At 51.6% G+C, this 13,081-nt stretch overlaps 1 protein-coding gene across 4 annotated transcripts in view; it reads right to left on the reverse strand.

Moving 5' to 3' along the window:
* Positions 1-7,741, reverse strand: part of CBFA2T2 (CBFA2/RUNX1 partner transcriptional co-repressor 2) — a 58,435-nt gene extending 50,694 nt beyond the window's left edge. For all 4 annotated transcript variants that reach the window (XM_048321661.1, XM_048321659.1, XM_048321660.1 and 1 more), the window contains exon 1: positions 7,677-7,741. In XM_048321661.1, the coding sequence (XP_048177618.1) occupies positions 7,677-7,704 (28 nt within the window). In that variant the 5' untranslated portion in view covers positions 7,705-7,741. The remainder of the gene's footprint in view (positions 1-7,676) is intronic.
* Between the last annotated feature and the right edge of the window lie 5,340 nt (positions 7,742-13,081).

Raw genomic sequence — 13,081 nt, forward strand, 5'->3', positions numbered from 1 at the left:
AGGAGTGGGAATGCCTCTCTGGAAGAACGCTCCTGAGGACGACGCAGTTTTTGTAAAGTACAGTGTGTCTCCTTACTCACCACGGAAGGTGATCCATCAGCATCTGTAGTGTGAAGAGAGAAGCAAACAGCAGAAGGAAAGCAAAGTGCTAGAAAGAATTCCTGGCTAGAATCTGCTGCTTTAAATCTTCCCATGAACACGGGCTGTGAGCTGCAGAACGACACGCTCGCACCGGGAAAGCAAAATGGGTACAAGGCTCCCATCCAACTTGGATTTAATGGCAGAGAAGATAGATCTGCTCTTTGAGAAAAATCCCAATTGTTGATTTCTATTTTGTCTGGCGATGGAGCACAGTATTCCTCCTTCCTTCCTGCCAAAAGTGGTGGAAGTACGATGTGCTTTAAAGTAATTACAGCAGCTCATCCCAGAAGTGGCTGCATTTCAAACGAGGCAGGAGATGCACAAGAGGGGAGTGGCTGCTCCTGGCTGAAAAAGCTGAACCTGCCTTCAGACCCGGGGATGACAACAAACCACCACATTTGCTTCCGATACCTGTCCAATTTGCCCCCTTCTGGTCTGCCTAACCCTGCTGCACCTCCGTGGATGGCTGGAAAATCCACAGCAGCATGGCTCAACGTGGCACCCATGGGCAGGACATGCCATCCTACAGGGACTTAGCTTGATCCAAGGTTTTTTGAGCTGGTATCTCTCTGACTCCTCGGCAAAACTGGCAAACATTTGGCTGTGCCAACCCTGTACCCCTCTAAACATTGCAGTACGCCTGGAAGTGCGCAGTATTTTCATTATTGGTAGAACAGCCATAATTATCCAAATAAAACTATTACTATACTGGGTCTCTGATCATAAATAGAACTTAATGGATTTTATTACATCCCAGGAAGCAAGAGCTACAGAAGGAAAAGTATTGCTAAATGTGCTTTGCTACTACCTATCAATTTCTCCTAAACACTCAGCACTTAAGAAATACCCAAAGAAACACACTGCTCCCACTGCATAACCATTGCAAGTTCCCCTCTGAGCTCTTCCCCTGTAGCCAGCTTGCAGGGGACGTTTCAGCAGCTGAAAATTAAAGGGTCACAATATTGAGCCTTCAGGTATCAAGTTCACAATGGAAATAGCAGCTGACACAGAAAGGGCTCTGCTGAGCACGGCGGTGATAATTCTGTTGCCTCAGAGCTGGAAGCAGCTCGCTTACGCAAAGTTTGTTATTTAACTCAGCGAGGAATGAAAGAAAATGCCACAGCCATGGATTTATTCCTTACACAGCCTCTTTCAAATCACACTCCACACTGGAGGCGCGCTAGCAGTGAGTCTTTAACTCTGGCTGCAGCATCCTCTTATATCCAAATAATTCCCTGTCAAGTGCCGGGGAAGGCAGTGATGGCCTCAGCAAGTGCTGCTTGTCCTGCAAACCTCTGCAAACCCTTCTACTGGAGCCCAACTTCCAGAAAACTTCGCAGGAGCCAAACACCACTAGATGCCACAGGTCCAAGAGCGAGTGACAACAAATCTGGGATGTCCGACAGTCACCAGTCCAAGTGGCCTCACGGAGAAGGGCAGGAACAACGAGGACTTCAGTGGGGCAGCCAGATATGCCAGCTTCCCATTTGCCCCTGCTCACATAATCCAGGAAAAGCCATCTTTCCACCCCCGGGGACTCCCCACCTGGCCCCGCTCCGCGGTGACAGCCCAGGCCTGCTGCTATCTCCCAAACAGATGCATTTATTCTCCTGAGAGCCTCCCACGTCTTAGCTAGCTGGCAGTTTCTGAACGTCGAGCGCCAAGTCCGGCTAAAACCACTTTAAGCTCTTTTAGGCAACAATTCCTGAGAGCGTTTTGGCAGTGGAGTGAGGCAGGCGGGACGGCAGCCCCGCCGCAGCGTCCTCTGCGCTGTCCTGCCGGGATGGGCACGGAAAGCAACCCCTGCACCCCGCTCTAGAGATGCTGTAAACAGGACCTGGCACAGGAATGGATGTAGAGTTTACAGAGATGCCTTGCTTCAAGCAAATTTGCCTCTCAACACATGGCCAAACTCTCACGCAATAAATTAACTATTTGGCAGCCACCGAACTAGCGCTGGAGCCAAACCAATTAGGGTTTAATGTGATCCCAATTTCCTATTTCTGAGACGGGGGTCGGGGAGGTGGGGGGAGCAGGGGGAAGAGGAGGGAGGGAGAGCAAAGTAAATCCCCTCCTGGTTTATAAATCCTTGCCAATCATCCCAGATAAACCTGTCACCCACAGCTCTAAATCTGTACTTGCACTCGCGTGCTCCGAGGGACGTGGTGGGAAAAGGCGCATCGGACGCAGCCAGCCTGACTCCCGACATGTGTTTTCCATACTTGGGAAATTCAATCATTTAAAAAATATTTACCAAGCTTTGTCTTTAATTAGAAAAACATGACGACGGATAAGGCGAGTTATTGTTTCTAAGCTAGAAATGTCAGAGATCCTCATGATGTCAGAAGATAAACCCCATCAGCGACCCGCGGACGCGCTGCCAGGGCCGCAAATGTTTCGAGGGATTTTTTTCATCTCCCCTCAAAGTTCAGCTCCTTCCAGTCAGAATTCATCGGTGGCTTCTTGGCCCCCACCAAAGCTAATCAGGGAGGAGGAGGAGGAGATGGAGGGAAGGCTCCTGCAGCAGATCTGCCAGACGGGTGTTTTAATGCAAACGAGCTCGCACAACGGGGGAGGAACAGAGGAACATTTGACTTCTTTGTGTTTTAACATCCTGACTCTGGTACCTCCCTTGCACAAGTAATTACCTGCCCTCAACTAAGATAAGCAAATTAATCTCATCCACACCTGGAAACGCCACAGGCTGAGCTGTCCCCATCATTTAAAAAAGTGTTAATTTAAGTTTCTGCTTAGCCAAGGCTCAGAGAAATGCTCGCTCTCGGGAACACAGCCACAGAATACTGCAGCCCACAATACTCACCTAAGAAAAGGAAGCTGCCTGTGCTCCAAGCAGACAGCCAGGAGTTCTGCCTGCCCAGGACCATGGGGGCCCTACAGCTGTACCCCACACTACAGCCCCTCTTCCACCTCTGTTTGATCCAACACCTCTGGCCAGGTCCGGAGAGGCTCCGCAGGCAGGATGCATAAGTTAGAAGTACAAAGCAAATATTTGTTGGCAACAAACAAAAGACAGCCGGGATGTAATGAGCTGCAAGGCCCATTTGTGGGCTCACCACTCCTGTTAAAGTGACTGAAGAGTCTTTGCTGACCAGGTGGGGGTCAGGGAGGGTCCCTGGACTGGCTCCTCAGCACTGCCCGGCTGTTGTGTGCCACCAGCCCAGTGCCACCAGTGCCAGCAACTGCTGGACCCAACCACCCCTCGCCAGTCCCTGGCCAGACCAGCCCACTCCCACACACCCCAAACATGTACAGCCTCCCTGCTTTATCTCCTTTAGGGCTTTATACCTCCTTCTCCTCCTCCTCTTGTTGCCTCCTGGCAGAAAAGGCGGGATCAAACACACACAAAGGCCAGGTGGGAGCGTGTCAGGTGATATATTTGGAGGAACTTCCTGCTACAACAACCAGGTGCACTACTAGGAAGTGAAAGCCAACTCCCAAGAGGTCATGAGGATTAAAAAGTACAGCTAAGCAGGGAGAAGCTGGTATTGATGCCAACAAACTGGTGTGTCTATCGAAACCACTTGGACAAAAGCAGCAGTAAGTCTGCAAGCATTCACTAAGTATTTGTTTGATTATTTTATATCCACAGTCAAAAAAAGGCTAATCCTGCATTTTTCTATTCAAAACCATACCTGTAATGAGAGAGTTCTATAATATTTTTCAAATATTTTTTAGCAAGCTTTGAAGTGTCACCTATGGCCCCAAAGCCAAGCCATGAGTATGCCATGTACCTTGTGAAAACACCCTTGCAACCCAAGGCTGAGGGCTAATAGCAATGACTATCTTAAATACCAACATAAATCTACACTGGAGAAAATCCCTGCCTGAACAGTCTGATCCTTTAAATTATCCCAAGTGTGCAAAGCACGTCACTGAGGAAAACATATGTGCAGAGTTTGACCTCAAAGTCCAAGTGCCAGAAAAGCTGCTACCTGTAGAAGTTAGTGGCGCTCTCTGATGACACGGAGTAAAGGACATTTTAATTGACTTCTGGGGTCAGGGTTGATTAACCTGGAGAGCAAAATACAGCCAAAATGACGCCCAGGACACCTCTGTAGCTGAATCAAACAAGGATGTGCACACAGGATGTGGCACAAAGAGATGGGAAGGTGACAGGGACACAGGACAAGTTTTAAGTCCCAGACACTGGCTGGACAAGTGCCCTCAGGACTGTGGTTTTCTGGAAAAGCTCCAGGTAAATCACCTGTCTGGGTGGAAACCCTTCCCCTGGGACTTTCTACATCAGAGGGGGAGAGATGGATTCACTTCTCACCTTTTTGAGTTTTACAGCCACCTCCTTCTTCTGAAAGGGAAGAGTTCATCTCTGATTCTTGCCAGCAAGAGAGAAACCTGAGCAGTTCCCCCCCCTCCAGTGGCTCATGGCAGCCTCTCGAGGTGCCTGTGACTCCTTGGCAGCTCAGGCAGATGGCAAGCACTCAGCTCACTATTCCACTCCAGTCCTGCTTCCAGCAGAGTCAACTCCACAAGCTCTACCCCAAGTACAAGCTCTTTTCGACCCTCAGAGTCCCTGCAAATCAAAAAACTCTTTTTCTTTTCGCTGACTGCTTTAAAATGTCAGTTTATTTCACTCTCCTGAACACTGGCACAAAGGAAGAGGAACACCTTAAGCCTTTCATTTTACGGCATATGAAAATCAAGACTAAGTCCCTGAATGATCCATTCCAATTTCTGCCCATTGGAAATGTAAGAAGAGCATATTCATGAGAGCCACTATGTGCCTCAAACTGGAACATCCCAAAGTTTCAAAGCACTCCTTCATTGCTTCTCTTTTTCCCCATCATTAGTTTCACACTGAGCACTGATCCACTTCTCTGTAACACACACCCAAAGGAATCAAGCAACCTCCTGACATTGCCAGGATCTGTGTAACACAGCAGAAATCACTGGGCTGATAACCAAAGCAATGCAGATAATTAGATTTATAAAAATTATGAGTCTACAGCTGATTATTACTTTCTTGAGACCAAAGATAAACCCCAGCAGTGTTCTTGGGCTGACACTGGGCTCAAGAACTAAGTGATGTCTTGTGTCAGCGTTCAGGCTGTTAACAGCTGGCACTAACAGGACATCCTTACCTGATCTATCTACAAAGGTCCTGATAGCTATAGCCCATATCTATGTGCTTATCTTTATAAAGCAGCTGCATGGCTCACCAGGCTTATCCTTAGCATTCCCCAATGGATGCTGGGCCACAGGCACATTAAAGCTGCACAAAAATAACACCTTAGCTCCCACTCCAAGCATTCCAGGTGCCCTCACCCTCTCCTGCCAGGGGCTATGGCTTTGCTGTCCCTGCTGCCATAAGGTCAGTGATTGCTTCTGCAGTCCTGTCAGCAGCGCCCAGATGAAAAGCCCTAATCACAAAATAACAAACTGGTTTGGGCTGGGAGGGACCTTAGAGACCACCTTGTTCCACCCCTTTGCCATGGGCAGGGACACCTTCCACTAGCCCAGGTTGCTCTAAGCCCCATCCAGCCTGGCCTTGGACACTTCCAGGGATCCAGGGGCAGCCACAGCTTCTCTGGGCACCCTGTGCCAGGGCCTCCCCACCCTCACAAGGAACAATTCCTTCCTAATCTCAGACATGGTTTAATATTGCAAAACTCAACAGCTACACACACATCCATACGTTCCTGCCACGATCCAATAAAACATTCAAACAGCTTGCCCTGTGTTGCAGAAAGTGTCACAGCTGAGAGAGGAACTGGTTTCACATACCCATCCTGAACCTATGATGGAGGCACAAGATCCCTGTCTCCCTTAGCTTCAATGATTTTTAGCAGGATTTCAAAGGTCTGTCTGTCCTCCCTGTGCTCAGTCTGAGGGAAGCAGGGAGTCCGAGCAGTCTCTGCATACACCATTGAGCTGCACCACGAGCAGACACACTGTGTGGGATTTGTTTCATCCAACTCCTCACTGCCAAAGCCTAAGCCAGCTCTCCTGGACTCCCCTTGCAGGCAGTGAAAAAGCCCAGGCACCTCCAGTGTGGAATTTGTCTCATTCAAAGAGAGGTGTGCAAGGCTGGAGAGATGCAACACCCTCAGAAGCGCCTGTTTCTCCAATGTGACTTCAAAGGGAGCTTGGGGGAAGGAGATGGGGCACAGAGGGCTGACTTTGGACAGCGGGGTTAAAGCACATGACGTCACCCGAGCTCCTTCTGTGGGCCCTTTTCTTCAGGGCTGACAAATGAAGGTTGGGAGCCAGGTGCCAGGGCTCTCCACAGCCACATGGATGTGGACATGGCTCTCCCACCACGGTGCGCTCTCCAGGCACCTGGGACACTGGCTGGGTAAAGTCCACGTGCCTTGCCAGACTCATATATTTCTAACTGCCTTAAGGGGTAACAGCCTCACTTCAACATCCCCACACACTTTGCATCAAGCAGCACAACAAAGTATAAAACCACCCGCTGCAACTTCTGTCACTCGGTAATTCCTTCTCCATATCGGGAATGCAGCTTTCAGAGTGGTTTCCACATTAGCATCAGCATCTATCTTTACACTGCTTCCCTATGAGCAATCACACTTCATTTTAAAATTCCTGAATTTCCTGAGCTTTGGGATGTGCTTTTAACTGCTTTTCTCCCTTTCCTGAGCTATGGCTTATCCGCAGAGTCACCTTGAGGCCGTGATCCAGCCCATGTGCAATGGACATTGCTACACACAGACACCCCGGCTCCGTCCGGCACCTCACTCCTCATCCCGGGATGGGCTCATTCTCCATTCCCAGTTGTGGATAAACAAGCACAGGCCACAAAACGCTCAGGAGATTGAAAAACAGGCTAACCACGTGCTCTCCTGCCAACCTCCTGGCTTGCAGAGGGCACAACACTTCTGGCAACAAACCCAGGAGTTTTGGGAAATTAATGCAAATGGAGCTGAAGAGATCCACCTTCCCAGCTCCAAGCAGGAGAGGATGCTGCCAAAGCCAGGATTTATGTGCACAGGATTCACACGCACACAGGTGCCGGGTCGCTGCCCGCAGTTTGCAGGGGTTGGAACACTCGTGGCCAGCTCTGTCCCGGGTATCCACTGTGGTGGCACTCCCCGGGACATTTTACCGACGTGTTCCAGCGGCGGGCTGGGAATGTGGGAAGTGCCAGGAGGGTGCAAACCTTTCCCTTTGGCTCCAACACCTGAGCTCCGGCACTGCCGGACCCAGCCGCCTGCCCAGGGGTGAGCGGGGGGGGGGGGGGGGGCTGCACCCCTTGTTCCCGGCCGCCAAATCCCATCCAGCCTGGAAATTCCACATAAACCCGGGGAACGCCGGGCTGGGCTTGCGGGTGGGGGTCCCCCAGGCCCACACTTCGGGGCAATGAAGCCGCACGCTGAGAAACACCCACGAACCACACACACAATTACAGACCGCGATACAAAGCGCGTGTCCCCCTCCCGCGCCCCGCTCCGGGGGCTCAGCCCCGCTCCCCCCGGCCCGGCCCCGCTCGGCCCCGGCCCAGCGCTGCCTCCCGCCCGTGCCCCGATCCCGGCTCTTACACTGGCAGCTTCCCGGGATCCCCACCATGGCCCGAATCCCCGCCGCCTCCTGCCCGGCCCGGCCCGGCCCGGCCCTCGCCGTGACGAGAGCGGGGGCGCGGCCTCCCCCGGCCCGCCCCGGGAGCCGGGCAGGAAGGGGATGTGGAGGGAGGGGAGGTGCGGTGCGTGTTAGTTCAGTGATGGATTACAGCCGAGTTGCGGGGTGTAACCTTCACAGACCCAACTGTCCGCATTCTCCACCTCCACGGAGGTCTCCCGCTCCCCCTAAGGTGTTACAATACCAGTGCACACCCCCAAAGGTGTTACAATACCTGTATCCCCAAAAGATATTAAAATACCTGTACCCACACCCCCAAAGGTGTTACAATACCTGTATCCCCAAAAGATGTTAAAATACCTGTACCCACACCCCCAAAGGTGTTACAATACCTGTATCCCCAAAAGATGTTAAAATACCTGTACCCACACCCCCAAAGGTGTTACAATACCTGTATCCCCAAAAGATGTTAAAATACCTGTACCCACACCCCCAAAGGTGTTACAATACCTGTATCCCCAAAAGATGTTAAAATACCTGTACCCACACCCCCAAAGGTGTTACAATACCTGTATCCCCAAAAGATGTTAAAATACCTGTACCCACAACCCCAAAGGTCTTACAATACTTGTACCCCCCTAAAGTGTTAAAATATCTGAGGACAAATAGGTTTGTCCCCAGCTCAGCCCCAGTGCCTCAGGTGTTGTAACCAAAGTGGTTTTGCTCCCTCCCGGCATTTCCCACATTCCGAGCCCACCGCTAAACCACGTCCACAAAGTGTCCCAGGGAGTCTTGCCACAGTCAAATATCCATGGCAAAGGTGAGATGTGTTTCTGCTCCTACAAGCTAAAGCTTTCACTGCATAAGTACCTCAAAACCTAGAAATGCCAGAGTTTGGGATCACAAGAGCTTCACTGACAGCCTGAGACTCCTATTCGGGGTTTGTCAAGGCAGCAGCCTCATAGAATCATGGAATATCCCTGAGCTGGAAGGGATCCACAAGGATCACCCAGTCCAACACCTCTGCCTGCACAGGCACCCCAACAACCCCACCCTGGGCATCCCTGGCAGCGCTGTCCAAACGCTCCTGGAGCTCTGGCAGCCTCGGGGCCGTGCCCATTCCCTGGGGAGCCTGGGCAGTGCCCAGCACCCTCTGGGGGAAGAACCTTTTCCTTATGATGAGGTCTGATCGGCATCTGAAAACAAAGCACAGCTTTGCTCCCATCCTGCAGGGATTTGCCACTTTAGATGCTCTCTGGGAAGCTGAAAATATGCCAGCTTGGTCAGGAATGTCCCAAAACACTTGGGAGTAGCTGTAGGAGGAAGATATGTGCCTGCAAATTGGGTTATAGCTGGGGTTTCCCTTCCCAGCAATAAAATATATATGCGGTCCTGGAAGCAGGGCCAGGACACAGTCTCCTGCCCTAGGTAGATATCCTCACCAGTTACCAAGTCATGCTGGTAACAGTGTGGCTATGGATGCCCTGCTTCAGTCTAGGAAGAGCTTACTCCAGTGAAAGAGAGCTTGTGGGATGGGGCAGGAGATCCGAGCTGGCTCTGTCCATGCTCTCAAGTCACTGCCTGTATAATCAAGGCATTGAGATCTGTGAGCCCTGCTCCAGGAAGAAAGGGCACACGGGTCAGGGCTGCTGTTTCCCAGTAGGACTGTGGAGGGCTGGGAGCCTTTGGCACAGGAGCCCTTGGCACAGGAGCCCTCTGCACTCCCTTGGAGGAGAGAGGCCTGAGGGCAGGATGATCTTGCCCAGAGATGAGCAACCTTCCTCTGGGTCATGGTGACAAAGTGAACCACCCCCAGCACGCCTTGTTTCTGTATGGTAATACCCAGTACCCAGCTGGCCAGTTGGTTTCTACCCCACCCCCTGCCTACCCCATAGAACCTCTGCCCCCCAGCCCTGATTAGGGAGCCTTGTCCCTGGCCACCCCTCCACAGGGGCTGCTGGACAATGAAAGCTGCCTCTGTGGAACTGCTGTACGAGGCTCCTGCCTCTCTGTCCCCGAGTTCTCTGTGGGTGATTTCACAAAGAGCTGAATCACAAGAGCTGGGATCACTTGTAGCTGAGAAATCACTACACTTGCTGAAATCACCTGCTGCCCAGGGAAGCCGGCCACCACTCCTGGAAGAGCTGTTCCTTGCAGGACACTCTTTCTAGGAAGGTCGTGGCACACTGGGTTGCCCATACCCCGCTCCTCCTGGGAGCAACATAGGACCATGCTCCCAGCAAACTGGGTTTGACCTGCCCCAGTTCTGGGCTGGTGGTTGCTGGCAGCAGCCTGTGGACAGCCCAGCCCTGCAGCTCAGCAGTGTTTCACTCCCGATGCTCAGGGAGCCACAGGCTCAGTTGGAGTTTGCTGGCCAGGAACAGGCATCTCTTGGGCCCAGATATCCCAGGATGGAGCAGATCCAACTTAGCACTAAAACAACAGGACCATCCATCCGGTCCCATTGTCTTGGTTTTAACTTTGTGGCTTTGCCTCCTCCCCTGGCCCCTGTCTGCCAGAGCCTGCATCCCCCGTGCCGCTGTTATCTCCTGCTGGGCTGGCTGTAGCTTGGCTCTGGCCAGTGTTTGCCACCACCTCATTTCTGTGTCATCTACAGCCTTGCTGGAGCCAATTTGACACTGGTGAAGCAGACAGGACCATTGTGTGGGGTGCTGATAAGGGCCTTGTTTTTATTTAGCTGGTTCTTAAAGCCTGTGAAGCTCCTTGGAGAGTGGCAGGTTGGGCTCCATCAGAGCCCACCGTGATGGGAGCAGCTTCCCAAGACACCTGAATGTGCCAGTCACAGCCTGGCATCTCCCTGAGGCTCACCCAGGCTGGATCTCTCTGTGTGCTGAGGGCAGAGAAGATGGAACTGCTGTGGTGACAGTGTGGGGCTGTTGCTGCCCTGCTCCATGTCCCATCCCTCCAGAGCACCCCAACCTAGAAGGACACGCCCTTCTAGTGAAGTGTCGCTGCTCAGATTGAGGAGAGGGTGATGAGGACTGGGAAACCAAGGCAGAGCACTGGAATGTGCTGGGAAAAGCTTTGAAGGAGCAGCAAATGTATTTTCATCTTCCTTTCTCTTCAACAGATTTGATGTTGCCCAAGGTGAAGCCATGGCAGGCACAGGGCAGCTCCATGACAGGGCCTGCATTGCTGCTTGGTTTCTAAAGATGGAACAGCTGCTTTGGAAACCCCAAAGAGGAGAGGACTGTCTAAATAATACCCCTGGAACACCAGGAAAAGATGCACATGAGGCTTGGTCTTGCAGGCCTCAATGCTGATGGAAGGCGTAGCTGCTCAGGACAGCAGTTTTGGGGACATTTCCATAGGTATATGTGACTTCCCCACAGGAAGTAGGATCACGTTTGAAATGGGGCCATCCTGCTGCCCCTCCAGCAAGTGTCTTCTAGAGAGGAAGAGGTGTGAGCAGGGAATGGGATCTCTGTGCTCTTTCTCAGATCTGAGACGAGTGGTGCCAGGGTTGTGGGTGAGACGTGGGCATGGTCTTGTAGGGAGGGCAAGCTCCAGACCCTGACGGTCTGTGAGCAAGGGGAGCATGTTACATGGAGATACCCTCTGCTGTAGCCTGCCCTGCAGGGAGCTCTCCTTCCCCACCTCCACCCGCCCAGATTTTAAGCCATACAGTGAGCTGAGCTTGTCTCATGCTCTCTGGAACAACAGCCATCAAACAAAGGTGTCAGATGCAATTTTTCCTCTGCTGGTATACTGATAGACAGAGCAGGGCTTATTTGCTCCAAGAGAAAAAAACCCACCCAGCCTTTATGACTATGGATTTCTGTGCTGCGTCCAACCGAGCAACACCTGTTCACTCAGCTGATGCTGCTGTATGTCCTTGAAATAGGCTGGTGTACGAGAGAAGAAGCTCTACAGGCATGTGGACTTCATTTGGAACCCTTTTCTTTTTATCACTTGAACACATAATGTATTTGGGACAAGAAAAAAGGCTTCTCAGCCCAGTGCAGTGTGTGGAGAGGTAGATATATCTGTCTAAGTATTTATATACCTCTATCACACCCGACTGAGCAGCCACAGTTTTGCAAGCAGCATTTTTAGGACTATAAATACACAGCCTCTATACAGGGTATGTATCCATGGCCAGTAAACCACCAAAATATTCATACATGCCCTCCAAAAGCCAAGAGGTGCTCCCACCATCTTTAGAACATTTAATTTAATTGGATATCAGGCTGTCACGTCACAGGCACCTTTTCCACGGTGAATTCTCTATCAGATGCACAGGGAATGGTGCTTGCTGTATGAGCAGGTACTTGGCCTCTGCTCTGGTTATTGCTGCCATCCCCCACCTCAGCTCATGCCATGCTGAGCGAGCTATGCTCTGCAGATGGTTTTTTTTCAGTTCTGGTTGCTGTCCTGCCACGTCCTTAGCCCTGCCTGAGCACTGATGTGAAGCACCATTCTGGGTTTGGTCCCCATCCTGAAGGAATGGTGCTCCTCCAGCTCATGCAAAGGTCCTTCCAAAGGGAACAGGAGGGACAGGAAGGACATGGAGCTGTTGGAGGGAGTCCAGAGGAGGCCATCAAGGTGATCAGAGGGATGGAGCAGCTCTGCTGGGAGGAAAGGCTGAGAGAGTTGGGATTGCTCAGCCTGGAAAAGAAAGGCTTCAGAGTGAGCTAATTGTGGCCTTTCAGCACCTGAAGGAAGCCTGCAAGAAAGATGAAGAGAGACTTTACAAGGGCTTGGAGGGACAGGACAATGGGGAATGTCTTCAAACTGAAAGAGAGGAGGTTTAGATTGGGATATTGGGAAAAAATTCTTCCCTAGGAGGGTGGGGAGGCCCTGGCACAGGGTGCCCAGAGAAGCTGGGGCTGCCCCTGGATCCCTGGCAGTGTCCAAGGCCAGGCTGGATGGGGCTTGGAGCAACCTGGGATAGTGGAAGGTGTCCCTGCCTATGGCAGAGGTTGGAATGAGATGATCTTTAAGGTCCCTCCAACCCAAACCTTCTCTGATTCTCTGATTCTATGAGACCTCATGGCCTTGAGTCCCCCTCTGAATAAAACCAACATGACAAAGGTGGCTGCAGGATGCTAAGCTAGAGGGAGGGAAGGCCCTGGGTGGAACAAACTCTCTCAGACAAAGATTTATGGCCAGTCTTGCTCCCCACAGCCTTGTCCTGCCTCTTCCTCACCCCTTTGCTGTCCCCTCCCAGTTCCCACACCAGTTCAGTCTTTCCATTTCCTCTACAGGGAAGGCAGATCTGGCGGCAAGGATTAACAGCTTTGATCAAAGAACAGTGAACACAAAAGCAAGAGGGAATGTTGTTTGGAAATCTCTCATCTCACAGGCATTTGTAGCTCTAAAAATGCTGGAAAGAAAGACATTACTG

Source organism: Corvus hawaiiensis, chromosome 17 (genome assembly GCF_020740725.1).
Source record: "Corvus hawaiiensis isolate bCorHaw1 chromosome 17, bCorHaw1.pri.cur, whole genome shotgun sequence".
In the NCBI taxonomy this organism is placed as follows: domain Eukaryota; kingdom Metazoa; phylum Chordata; class Aves; order Passeriformes; family Corvidae; genus Corvus; species Corvus hawaiiensis.